The 13,573-nt window shown below is 39.6% G+C and overlaps 1 protein-coding gene across 4 annotated transcripts in view; it reads left to right on the top strand.

Moving 5' to 3' along the window:
- The window catches only part of METAP1D (methionyl aminopeptidase type 1D, mitochondrial), a 107,832-nt gene that overhangs the window by 46,556 nt on the left and 47,703 nt on the right, over positions 1–13,573 (top strand). For all 4 annotated transcript variants that reach the window (XM_061608494.1, XM_061608491.1, XM_061608493.1 and 1 more), the window contains 2 exons: positions 2,872–3,041; positions 7,053–7,202. In XM_061608494.1, coding sequence (XP_061464478.1) covers positions 2,872–3,041; positions 7,053–7,202 — 320 coding nt within the window. The remainder of the gene's footprint in view (positions 1–2,871; positions 3,042–7,052; positions 7,203–13,573) is intronic.

Here is a 13,573-nt window from a genome sequence, read left to right as displayed (position 1 = left end):
CATAATGGTATGTGGCATGTTTTGCTTCTTCAGGGCTGTACTCCATAATGCTTTTTGCGGGTATGGGCTGATATGTGTCTCTTCCACGGGTACACATGGGCATCTCTTAATGAGCAACTATGTATATACAACTGGTTTCCTGACAAACTTGTGAAATATTGACCGTGTTTAGGACACACATTTTAATGAATCCGTTGGGCACTGTGTCTTATATGTGTGCTACACATGTTCCTACAATACATTTTTACAGATGTAGGAGCCCTCCCCAAATCTCTCCAAAAAAGCCACAAGTAGCCCTCTTTTCCTTAATTACCAGAGATAGCGCCCTCAGTATATTTCAAGCTTGTCTGCGAGAGGTGGATTTAAATCCTCCCTCTCCATTCCTGTCCCATTAGACCATATATTATACTTGTGGGATAATGGAGAGGAGAAGGTTGCTGGTAATATGTTGGGCCCCTGTTATCCCTTGAGGTGCTATACAAATCTAAGCAATTTTCGCTTACTTGCCACTTGTCAAAATCTGGAAAGAACATTATGAACCCTGGAGAAATTCTTAAAATAGCAGCTCCTATTCAGCCAGGCCTTTTGTTCTGTAATTTTGGGGCTCCTGAAAGGAGTGTCCCACTGTTCTAATTAAAATAAATGGGTGAAGGGGACAGGCTTCCGCATTTCATGTGCTCTATGGAATACTAGGGGTGAGATGGGGGAAGTGTAAAAGAAGCCAAATATTTTGTAAAGGTAGAGGGGAAATGTCTGTACCACAGCTACAAAGGGTGTCTTTTGTAGGGGGAAAACAGGTAGAATCAAAAAGCTAGCATCCCTGAAGAAAACAAACAACGCCAAGTTTTTCCAACATTTTCCAAAACAAAAATTTTGAACATTTTAAGAGAATACCTGAACTGGACAAGAAAACAATGTCAAGGCTTTTTAATTGTTTTTAGCACTGAGTTCTCTACCTCGTTGAAGTAGTCTTGTAAACTGGAAAGCACAGCTACTTTCGTGTTTATAATTGATTATCTATTATGTTAAATATAATCCTTCCAAACTAAATATATTTATCCAGACTCGTGCAGCTTGATTCTAAGCTTATTTTCTCATAATTAAGCCCCAGAGTTCAATGGGACTTACTCTCTAGTAAATGTGCTTAGGATCACAGCTGTAATGCAATATGGGCTATGTGGCTGAGTAGTTAATGAGAACTGACACCATTTCAATGAAACAAAATAATTTCAGCATATCTGCTTCTATCTCTTTTTTTTATTCTGCCTCCTGAGTTTTGGAGATTGATCCATTAATGCTTCTGACTGGCTAACTATTAGCTACTGGGCTAAGTTCAAGGTTCTGATTTTAGTTTACAAAGCCCTATACAGCTTGGGACCAGGATAACTGAAAGACTGTCTATACCCACTCTGTCTCTACCCTCTGAAGCTGAGGGTCTCCTGCAGATACCATCTTATCAGGAGGTCCATTCCATACAACATAGGAAGCGGGCCTTTAGTGTAGTGGTACTTATTGTTTGGAATTCCCTCCCCTTAAATATTAGACAGGCACCATCTGTGTTATCTTTTCGGTGCCTTCTGAAGACCTTCCTCTTCCAGCAAGCCTTTTTTTTATGTAGAGACCTTATCCCAGTCTGCGTCTGTGTTGGAATTGCTTTTTAATATGTTTTTAAACCTTTTTTAAAAAACATGTTTTTAAAGATTTTTTTGTTTTAAGATGTTTAAGATGTTTTAGAGAGGTTTTAGTGTTTTGTTTGCCACCCTGGGCTTCTTCTGGGAGGAAGGGCAGGATATACCATATAATAATAATATCCAACATCTCATGATGTTCTGTTTGGTAACATCCACACCATATATTTAAGGCACATTTATACCACTTTTAACAGTTATAACTTTCCCCAAAGAATCCTGGGAACTGTAGTTTACCCCTCACAGAGCTACAATTTCCAGCACTCTTAACAAGCGACAGTTCCCAGGATTCTTTGGGGGAAGCCATGTGCTTTAAATGTGTGCTGTCGATGTGACTGAATCATTGTCAGTTACTTTACCAGTATTCCATTCATACAGTCCTTGATATTCCTTTCCCAAACTCTGTCCTTTTCTTCTTTTTTGCTCTTGTGCAATGTCTAAAATTTTTAGAATAAAACAATTTAAGTATAACAAACAATATCTGTATTCTTTTCTATACTATTATATGGCCATGCTATGCAACTGTAGTATACTGGGGAGCAAGGAATGGATGAAGCTGAGCTCTTTATGTTGAAGCCAAATAATGGTGCAAGAACAAATGACTAAAAAGTGTAAAGGATAGCAGTAAGAAGGAGATTGCTACTCATCAAAGAACTGAGGCTCCTTGTTTCCCATTGCCATAGGGAAAAAGTTCTTCCATACATTAGCTTGGGTTGGCCTGGATAAATTAATGGATTGAGGGGAGTTGGTACACATGTTCTTCATTATCAGCAGCTAACTGGTTTCCATTTTGTAGGTAAGGAGTAAATATTCAGCTCTAGAAGAGTTTGTTGGTAACACTGGAGAATTGCTGCTGCTTTCTGTTTGTTGGTGTATAATATAATGTGTCTGACTGTAAGCTATAATCCTCTATGGTATGGATCAGTCTGCTAAAAAAGGTTAAATTATCTTCTTTTGAGGAGTTAAACTAGGTAGAAGATATTGATGTTACTCCCAACAAACACTATTCTATGACTGTAAATAAGCTATGCTTGAAAAGATTTAGCAAAGCAGAACTTTCTAGAGAACACAAGGTTTTGTGTGTTTTTTGTAGTCTTAGCATGATTGTAACTTAACAATGTGGTAATAAAAGGCTATGTAACCATTCCTTTTATTCAGATTTTATATATATATCAATCCACAGGTTGTGCGACTAGCCATCAGCGACTTTTCTCTTTGTCAGTTGATCATATCCACTTACACAAGCAGTCAAGCATTCTGCAAAGAAGATATCTCTTCTTCCAGAGACAAAGAAATGCTGCCTATAGCATAGTCTGGCCAGCTATGGTTTCTCCAGCTCATCCAGTTCCTAAGGTACTACTGTAATTTCAATTATCTGATCCTTTCTCCAGTCAATATAAAGGTTGACTGCACAAGAGATCAAGTACATTCATTCCCAACAGCTGGGAGTTTGAATCATGGTTTTGTTACCAGGGCTGGGATTTGATATTGGAACACTGGTGCACAAAGATTTCTGCTCCCTGCTATGCTAAAGAGAGCACCAAATCAATTTCTGAGCTAGTTTAAATCTGATGCTCCTTCAGCTGCCACAACCCAAACATGATTTTTTTTGTTAGCCTCTTGTTTAAAAAAAAGTTATTTTACAATTGGTTAGAAGTCAAGTCAATGTGAATTGACTGTGCTTGAGCAAAAATCGTGGTCTTTCAGCATATATTTTAAACATAGCAAGCCTAAAAACATTTCTATCCACAACCAGCTTTGTTAATTTGCTTCCATCTAAAATGAAGTGCATATTAAAATGTCAGCTAGCTGCCCTACTATGTATCTTAAGTAAACTTTGCTGTTACTGCTTGAAACTAGCTTCTTGGAAAACTAATAGCATATTTCAAAAGGTACCCTAAAAACTGTGTGTTGGATCTTGCCATTTTCAGTGTACATGGAAAGTTAACTCAACCCTATTTAGTATTCTTGATTTACATGTTACCCATATGCGTATTTATTCAGAATAAGCACCATTGATTTCAATATTAGATATTTAACTATGCTTAGGATTGCAGACATACAGCCTGATCTCATGATTACTTACTCTGAAATTAATTCAATGTAAGTCCTATTTTTGCATTCAGGGTGAATGCAAACGAGGAGGGATACCCAGTTACAGGACTGACCTGCAATGTCCCAGCATGCACCAGCTGTACTGCAGACCCTCCAGTGTGGAGGACTGAAGGGAAATTCAAAGCACATTGGGATAATACATTTAGAAGCCTCCCCACGCCTGGGAACCTTGATGACACAATTAGAATCTCTCTTCAGAACTTCATGCTAAGCACGTGAAGGTTAGAAGCAGAGCCAGTGCATTGGGAATGTTGGAGGTGGGAATGATATGCAAGTCCCACCCCACTTGAAGCCAACATACATTCACCTGAACGCCTGAGTGGGGTTTAAGTTGATAGGAATTTACTCATTTGTAAGTAATAACGAAATATTATTATTGCTTTTCCAAGGACATTTTCCAAGGCATAAGATTGAAGCTTTCAAAATATTTTGGATAGTGTTTTTGTTGTGCCCAAACACATTTTTAACTAAAAGTAAAGCATTTACTAGATTTTCCAACAACTTTGAACAAAATCATATGGAAAAGAATGACATTTAATAGAGGAATGTTTCGGCACCAGGAACATGTTTTCATTTATATAGCGGTTTTTAACTTGCAAAACTACTTTCTTGTCCATTTTTCTAAGTATGTTGCAGCTGAAGTTAAGCAAGTGCCTTGCCTGAGGATACCAGTGATTCCATGGCTGATCATTGTAACTGAGCTCTGCATGTTTAGTCCATTGTAAGGGGGATTCTGAACATTTCTCACATCTTCCAGAAATCATGTAATGTTCAAAGTGGCTCTGAACTTGAGTGAATTTGTACATTACGTTGTTAGTAGGAGCTGAAGATGTGAAAAATGCTCATGTTTCAGAGTGTAGGCTTTAAGCCCAGTCTCCCAGGTGAGAACAACCACCTGGGCCCTGAGTCTGGCCTTGAATCCTGGTCTCCCAAGACACATTGTGTCTTCTAATCTAGAAGATGTTACTAGCTTCTATTATGAAAGCTTTGAATTGAGGAAAATAAATAGTATCCAAATCTTAGATGGTTTCAAAAATCTGAATGGGAAGTAGTAGCACTGACACATGAATTAATGTATTCACAGGGCAATTGTGGTGTCAGAAGGTAACACTGAAAACTGGTTTGATTAGATTGTGCAACCCAAGTTGTCTGATTGTCTGCTTTAAAAAAAAGCCAACAGTGCAAATAAAAGAAAGTCAGGCAGCGACTGTTCTCATTTGCCTGCTCCCAAACTGTCTACTACTGCAACTACTACTGCTGCTCCTGCTGATTATTATTATTCCTGACCTGCCTTTTACCAGAAGGTCCCAGGTTAGGTAACAGCATATAAAAACAAAAATTAAAACAACCACCCCACCCATAACCCCAAAACAGCAATTCCATGCAATGTATTACAGGACCAAAATCAGTTCTTTAGTTTTCAAAGACTGAGATGGGCAACCGCATATCCAAAGCAGTGCTAAGGTCTGCCTACCTGAACTCCTTGTGATTTTCATGCTAGAAGGGAGATTGGGAATAATGAGATCAACCTCACTTGAAAGTGTAATAGAAATGTATTATTATTATTATTATTATTATTATTATTATTATTATTATTGGTGAGCTGTGTTCTGAAAGATCCGTTTTTGTTGCTATGACCCACTTTCATTTATACGGTGTGTCTGGGCTGTACCACTTTAGGCTGCAGATGGGGAAATGACATTACTGAATGTTCCTCAGTTTAAAAAAAATCCTTTACATAGAAAACTAGCACATTGGAGACAGAGTTCCTGCCTAGCCCTTTACCCTGACATGCTTGTTTTCTATGTAGAATTGTTTTGGGTTTTTTGGAGGAGCATTTGGTCATGTGAGTCTCTCTCTGCCTTCTGCAGTGATACAGCCCCGTCACAGTTTTACCACAGGCCTCCTTCTCTGTCCGAAGTCAAGTCTACCTCTACACAACAGTTCCCCCACCCCACCCCAAAGGTAAAACCACACATCCAGACTGCAGCATTGCACAGAAAGAGTGCATGCATTGCAATACAGGTACCTGGACAGCAAATAGCTTCAAATGAATGAGGCAAAAAGAGCAAAGCTACACGCCGCAAGATAAGGCAAAAAAGCAAAGGCTCAACCCTGGAATCTGTCATCACTGCCAGTGTCCAAACCTATTTCATTTATTCGTTAGTTCTTTAAAACTTACATACATACACCTAAAATCTGCTTTCTCTAGCAACAGTAAAATTCACAATCCTATAATACCTTGCTCTGTAATAAGCAGGTCCCAGCATTCTCTTATTTGCTCCATCCACACTTTGTTACATAGCAAAGATACAAAAGGTGTGCTGTCAATTTGGGAGACAGGAGAAGTAAAGAGGGTTGTGATGTCATGATCCACAGTCAGTGAACCAAGAACAAACCTTGGCTACAGATCGTGGTTTGTTGGGAGTGGAACAAACTATGATTGCTGTTTTAGACAGTTAAGCCAAGGATTGTGGTTTGTTTTCTCCTAGCATGAGCAGGGATGATTTTTCTTGTCCTTTGTTGTTTAATATAATAAGGTGCTTTGGGCAGCATTTGCAAGTGACCTAAAAATATTTTAAATAAATAAATAAACAGCAGCAAAGGTGCTGTCATTGTAAAATATTAACTGTAGAAGTCTTCCTCAACATGGTGCCCTCCAGAGGTTTTGGACTATAATTCCAATTCACCCCTCTTCATTAGCCTTGCTGGCCAAGGCTGATGGGAACTATTGTCCAAAATATCTGGAGAGTACTGTTGTCTGAATGTGGAGTTACAACTCTTCATCATTCACACAGAACTCCTGTCGATTTCCTTAGGACTGCAGCGTATGTAAAAATGTCAGGATTTGGGCTATATAGCTGTGAAGAAACCAACTGGTTCCACTGGGTTTTGTCCAAAATATAGCATCGTTGTTAAAAATTAGGAGATAAATTGGAAGCAAGTATGGTTTCTGAGGAGTCTTTGGATAGTTTTAAGCCTTGGAGTGAAAAGCAGCTGCGGTATCTTGAATTTCAGTGCTTTAAGGTTAACAGACTATCAGAGTTGCCAGTAACAGGCAATGTTAAGTTCAAAAGGGCAGTTGGAGAAACACTGAGGCAGCCTTGAGGGTTTGCCCTGATGGCTTAGGAAGGTCGCTACGATGACCGAAAGGGCAAGCTGCCATGAAGCAGGAGGCTCTATCTGAGAAAATGATCCCATTGTCATGCTCTGTTTTCTGATCTTCGTGTTCAATCCTTTTTCTCCAAGCACATAAAGAAGCCAGACTATGTGACGACAGGCATTGTACCAGACTGGGGAGACTACATAGAAATTAAGAACGAAGATCAGATTCAAGGGCTTCATCAGGCTTGTCAGCTGGCCCGTCACGTCCTGCTTTTGGCTGGGAAGAGTTTAAAGGTAACCGCCACGTGAAGGCTTGTAAGGGCTTGGGCAGCTCTGGTGTTTCCATTTGGAATGTTCTGAGTTACTCTGTTTTTAATTTCTATTTCAATATCTTCTTAAGTTTGTAGAATGATTAAAGGAGAGTTTCTTTCCTCTATGTGCTTGCTTCAACATAACCATGCTATTCCTACACTGTCCCCCAGTTCTAAATCTGCACCAATGAGCCCTAAATTCAAAGCGAATCATGTCAGTTAAGCAGATATGCTGACATACGAGTTATTGGTTTGTTCTGTTCTGATTGTACCTTGAAAGCGTTATTATTATTGTTGTTGTTGTTGTTGTTGTTATTATTATTAAAGGATTCAAATTGTGTAAGTCCAGAAAGGTAGACTAAGATTTGTGCCCATAAAGAGAATATGGAAATTGAACTGGGAAAATGGGGACTAGGAACTTGTCTTTATAAGCCAGGAAAAACAGATTTTTGGATTCCAGATTCCATGCCAGATTCAATGTTGCATGCAGCATGTCTGAGACTATATAAATAAAGCATTTGTAGCTCTACAAATAACCCTAATATCATTTAATCAGGGTTTGATATACAAATTCATTTGAATATATATTCCAACATGCCACGTTGCATATGTTTGTCCTAAGGCACATGAGATTCTGTGTTGTTTAGTCACAACGCAAATCCCTTTGTTCACACTTGTTAATTTTCAGCTGTGCATTTATGTAAATTGGATCGGGCCGTTCACTCCTTTCTTAGCAATTTTACTGCTCTGCCTCCCCTTTCCTCCTAAAAAGCACATTTTAAGCTTCAAACCCATTTATAAGGCATGCCACAACATAATGTCAGGAGCACTTGCTTTTCTGTAATGTCTCTTCAGAATATTTTTGTGTTGTTTATCTCCTTTTATTAAAAGAAGAGCATTATGGAGAACCGGTTACAAGATTTTAGGAAATGGAGGGCTTTTAAAAAAAAAATCTGCCTGAAAAATAGCAGAGAGAATTTTGGTCATATGGATACATGTTACATACTACTCAAGAGGGATGGTAACAGAAGATCTAGGCTGCATGCTTATGTGAGAGTAATTCCCACTGAACCCAATGGGGCTTGCTTTCTAGTTGATATGCATAGAATTCCACTGTTAAGGTTTCACTGTAGGCCATCAAGAAAGAGTATAATTACTTAGCCTTAACTTTGACATTCTGCGCATGTTAATTCCAGTAGGTTAGTTTCAAAGAACCACATGAGAGGTTCAATGTGTACATTTCCTGCTGCAGCACCAACACCATGCCCAAGAAAGCAACTTCTGAGGATCAGGGAACATCCAGAACAGCATGCAGTGTGGCACTGGAAACTGCAGCAAGGGTGGGGAGGAAATTGGTGACCTCTTTCCCCCCACTTTGCATTTGGGCACTGAGTCAATAAGTTTAATTATATTTCTGAAACAAAAATATAATCCATGTTAGTATATTTTTTATTTTTAACCAGCTCTTCCTTGCAAAGTGATCCCAGGGAAAGATGCAGTAACAACATCAAGAACAATAATCATAATAATACCGTCTCAGGCAGGAGTAAATGAAACTTATAACCAGTACAGCATAGCAATTATACATTAGCACATGACCCTGCCAATAATAACCACCTGGATGTATACCAATTGTATGCACAGTTGTAATAGCTAACCCATGTTTTTCATTTTCTAATTTCTTTCCATTTGTAATATAAATACCTTTCCTTTATAAATATTTACGGTTCGGAAACTGCAGCTTGTGCAGAATGCAGCGGCCAGATTGTTAACGGGGACTAGACGGTCCGACCACATTACACCGGTTCTGGCCCGCCTGCATTGGCTGCCTATATGTTTCCGGGCCCGGTTCAAAGTGCTGGTTTTAACCTACAAAGCCTTACACGGCACAGGACCACAATACCTGTTGGAACGCCTCTCCCGATATGAACCTGCCTGTACACTACGCTCATCATCGAAGACCCTCCTCCGAGTCCCTACTTATAGGGAAGCTTGGAGGGCGGCAACACGGAAAAGGGCCTTTTCAGTGGTGGCCCCCGAATTGTGGAACAACCTCCCAGAGCAGATACGCCTGGCCCCAATGTTACTATCTTTTCGGTGCCAGGTTAAAACTTTCCTTTTCGCCCAGGCATTTTAATCATTTTAACCATCTTAATCATGTTTGTATGTATGTATTGGAATTGTTTTAATTTAATATTCTGTATTTTAATTGCGTTTTAATGTGTTATATGCTATTGTGTTTTTATGTTGTTTTGTTCTTGTTAACCGCCCAGAGAGCTTCGGCTATGGGGCGGTCTATAAGTTTAATGAAATAAATAAATAAATAAATTTTTAGAGTACTACTTAGATTAATGTGGTATAATGTCAGCATTCACCTAGATGCATATTTTGTTTTTAGAAGTCAATATGGTTCCTGAATGGACTTCAGTGAATTAGACAGCCATTTATACCCAACTTTAGTCACTTTGTGGCAATAATCCAGCTATGTTTCAGTCTTAAGGCCCATCTGCACTGTACATTTAAAGCAGTATCATACCATTTTAAACATACATGGCTTCCCTCAAAGAATCCTGGGAGCTATAGTTTGTTAAGGGGGCTGAGACTTGTTATTAGACCTCTATTCCCCTCACAGAGCTGTACTTCCCAGAGTGGTTTAACAGTCAGTCTCTCTTCCCTGGGAACTCTGGGAATTGTAGTTGTGTGAAGGGTAAAGGGGTATCTTAACAACTCTCAGCACCCGTAACAAACTACAGTTCCCAGGATTCTTTGGGATTCTTAGGGGTTGCCAACCATTTTGCCTTCAGTGGTGCCCTCAGCAGATAACCCAAAATCTGAGCTTTCATGTTTTTTAAAAGTAAGTCTCTAGCCCTCCTAGAAAGAAAGTTATGGAGCAAAATGTGTAGGTACCCTTCTAAGCAATTAATATGAAGTGAGCCAGCCTGGCTGTTTCTGCCTGTCAGTTTTATTAGCCAATGAGTGAAGTCAGGGCTGTAATTGATAAGTGAGTTGGTTGGACACCAGGGAATACAAATCCCTAGGATCCTAAAGAAGTTCCGTTTTCCCTTCCCCTTTAGTTCACTTTTCCTGCTTCTGTCTTTTTTTTTCTAGTCCTTGGAGTTTACCCTTCCTGTTTCCCTAGCAACCAGGATGCATCTTTCCTGTGCTGGGTTCACCTAAGATCAGGTAGTGCATAGAAATTATTTTCTACAAGTACTACTACGCAGTGAGTGTGGGTGAATGTTGAAGAATCCCCCCCCCCAAAAAAAGGCAAATGTGAAAACTTTGTGAAGAGGCTTAGGCATGTCCTGCATGTTTGCAGGAGCTGAAGACCAGGGACTCATTAAATATTCACTGTATAGTTAACTTACAGTACAATTGTACACATACCTACTCAGAAGTAAGCCTTTTTGTGTTTAATGGGGCTTACTCCCAGGTACGTGGATACAGGATGGCAGCCTAGGCTTTAGATTAGAGTTGGTATTGGGGTAAAACAGGGTTCTTGTTCCTTGAACCAGCTGTATGGCAGGCAAAAATTCAACAGGTCAAGCCTTTTCTAGCATGGAAATACAATTATGGGAAAAGCTTCACCATGACAATTTTATGTTATGCCACACCCCCTTGGCAGCCATTTTGTGACTGGTGCCTCCAGCACTCATACAATTTAAAATGTGTCCTCTGGTCCTAAAATGTTGGACACCCCTGCCATAACTGTTTAAAGTGATATAATACTGTGTTAAATGTATGGTACAGATGAGGCCTTATACACACTTACCTGGGACTTAATTGAGCTTAATAGGACTTCTTTCTGAGCAGGCATGCCTATGATTGCACTATTAATATCAGTAACGTGAAGGCTGCCCTGCTGTCCATCCCTGCTTGGGAGTAAGACCCATTAACGTTGTTGGTGCTTGCTGCTCTGTTGGGCTGCAAGTCATGCTGATACCTGATAATTCATAAACTGAGGAGAAGGGCCAGCCAAGACGTTTTGCTGCCTGAGGCAGAGGAGCAAATGGCTTCCCTCCTCCCACTAAGTCAAGTTATATTATACCCAAGGCTACCCAAGTTATTTTGGCACCTGGGGAAGAAAATCCCACAAGCGCTTCTCCCCTCCGCCTGGCAGTAATTATACAATAATAACAAATTAAATGACTAACAATTTGCTGCTCCTTCATGAGCGCCAAAATCTGCTGCCTGAGACGGCTGCCTCACTCAGCCTAATGGTAGGGCTGGCCTTGCCAAGGACACTGTTTCCCGATTACAAACTGAATTATCTGCTGCAAGTTGGCCATAATTAATAGGTAGTACTCAAGGGACCAAAAGGCCATCTAGTCCAGTCTTTGCAATTGCAAGCCTTCTTCCAAGTGTGGCAGACTTGTAACTGATTAATCTTGCAGCTTCTATTTCGATAGTATTCATAGAATAGAGACTCTGTGGTAGAAGATGCAATTGGTGGGCCTGACCAGTCAGTTGTAAAGCTCCCTTGATATCAGTTAAAAGCAGGAAATCTCATTCAGATGACTGTGTTTGGAGAGATTTTGTGAAGCTGTTACCAACAGATTCAAGGATGCCAATATTAGTGTAACAAGAAAAAAGAAATGGTGATAGGAAATAGAGTGAAGATATAAGGGTGGTGTAGGGAGCAAAGACAATGAGGAGCAAGAGCATGAAGAGATTTAAATGTAAGTTAAGAAGGTTCTAGTGAAGATTAAAGGGAAACGGGAGCCAGTACAGAGAACAAAAATGGGTAGTCCATATGGTTGAAATAACAAGCACTGAATGTAAGCCAAGAAGCTGTATTTAGGACTAAAACAAAAAGCCAAAATATAGGAATGAAGAGGTCCAAGGAGAAATATGTTGTAGCCATAGGGAGCAGACAGTGAAATAATTATTTAGCTACACTGCAGATATTTCAAAGATGAAAACAACGAGTTTGAGTAGAAACTAAACATGAGTAGAAAACTGAACTTTGTTAAGTTTCATAACAAGCCAACTTCAAACCATGGGTTATGAAGCTGGCTTGTTAAATTAGCTTTAAACCAGGATCCATGATTCTGATGTATCACTAAGTCAGGATGCTCTAAATTTGAAACAAAACTCTTGGAGTCCTCCTAGCTGGCAGGAGGAGAAGAGGAGACTGCACAAGGCAGACACTTTGCTAAGACTCCGTCAGGCTTGTCTACTTAACACTAAACCATAGGTTAGTCTTGTGTGTAAATGCAACCATGGTGAGTAATGGAGCAGAAAAACAGCCGGAGATGGCTGATATAACATGCTAATCAAGGCCAAAAGACTACATTAGCGGAGCCCAACAAGAAAGGAAAAGGAGAAAATGAATGCTGATACTGATCAAGGAAGAAAGCAGTAAAAATAGAGAACACAGAAAAGGAAGGATCATAACCAAGAATTTGAGACTAAACTGAGGGGAGAAAATTCCTGAGGAAGCAGTAGACAGCAGAATTGAGACGGAGAATGAAAGTGGGGTGAGGGAAGGAAAAATACAAGAAGGCAACAAAATAAGGAGTAAAGAGAGTAAAGAACAAATTTGTGTTCTGAAAGGGGAGTGAACAAATTAGATAAAAAAGTGCTGTCATTAAGGCAAATCAAAGAGAAAAACCAAAAATTTCAAGGACAGATAAAAAGCATTTAATGGAAGAAATTATACAGAGACTAACATAGAGACAAAAATTGCCAAGGATAAAGGAGGAAAGTTAGCCAGCCAAGAAGTGAAATTAAAAAGGAAAGTGGAAAGAAAACCAATAAGACATGGATATCAGCAATATGTAAATTGGATGGGACAAAACTAAGAGGCCATGTGACATTTAAAAAAATAAAATAACATGAAGGAGGAAAAGAGGAAAACAAGTAACTGATGGAGAAAAGAAGACAATCTTGCTGCCATGACTGGGGAGCAGGCCTGTAGCCAGGAGGGAATAGGATGCCCCCCAAGCAGTGCCCCCCTAGGACTTTGGGGAGAAACTGTTTTTTTATTTTGTGACATGACAGAAAATGACAACCTCCGTTTAAAGAATGATAGTTTGCTTTAAAAACAGGAGCAATTTAAGAATAGGACCCTCTGAAAAATACAGTGAATAAGGCAGGGGGAGTGCACAACCAAAGCCTCATCTGCAAGAGCCCCAAAAGTCTGTTCACTCAAGACTTTCCCTGACTCAGGGTGGATTTTTCATGATCACAGTCACCCTATAATTACTCAAGAGATGCTGAAAAAATATCCTGTATAAGAACATGACCCTTGAAGGGTTAAATATTAGAACTTTATATTATAGGCTAGAGTTAGACTCCATTCCTTGGACTTTCCTTTGCTCTGCTTTCATTTTCATTTTCAGTTGTGCTGTG

Source organism: Rhineura floridana, chromosome 2 (genome assembly GCF_030035675.1).
Source record: "Rhineura floridana isolate rRhiFlo1 chromosome 2, rRhiFlo1.hap2, whole genome shotgun sequence".
NCBI classification, from domain to species: Eukaryota; Metazoa; Chordata; class Lepidosauria; order Squamata; family Rhineuridae; genus Rhineura; species Rhineura floridana.
The sequence above is the reverse complement of the archived record's forward strand: the minus strand, read 5'-3'. Positions and strand labels throughout refer to the sequence as shown.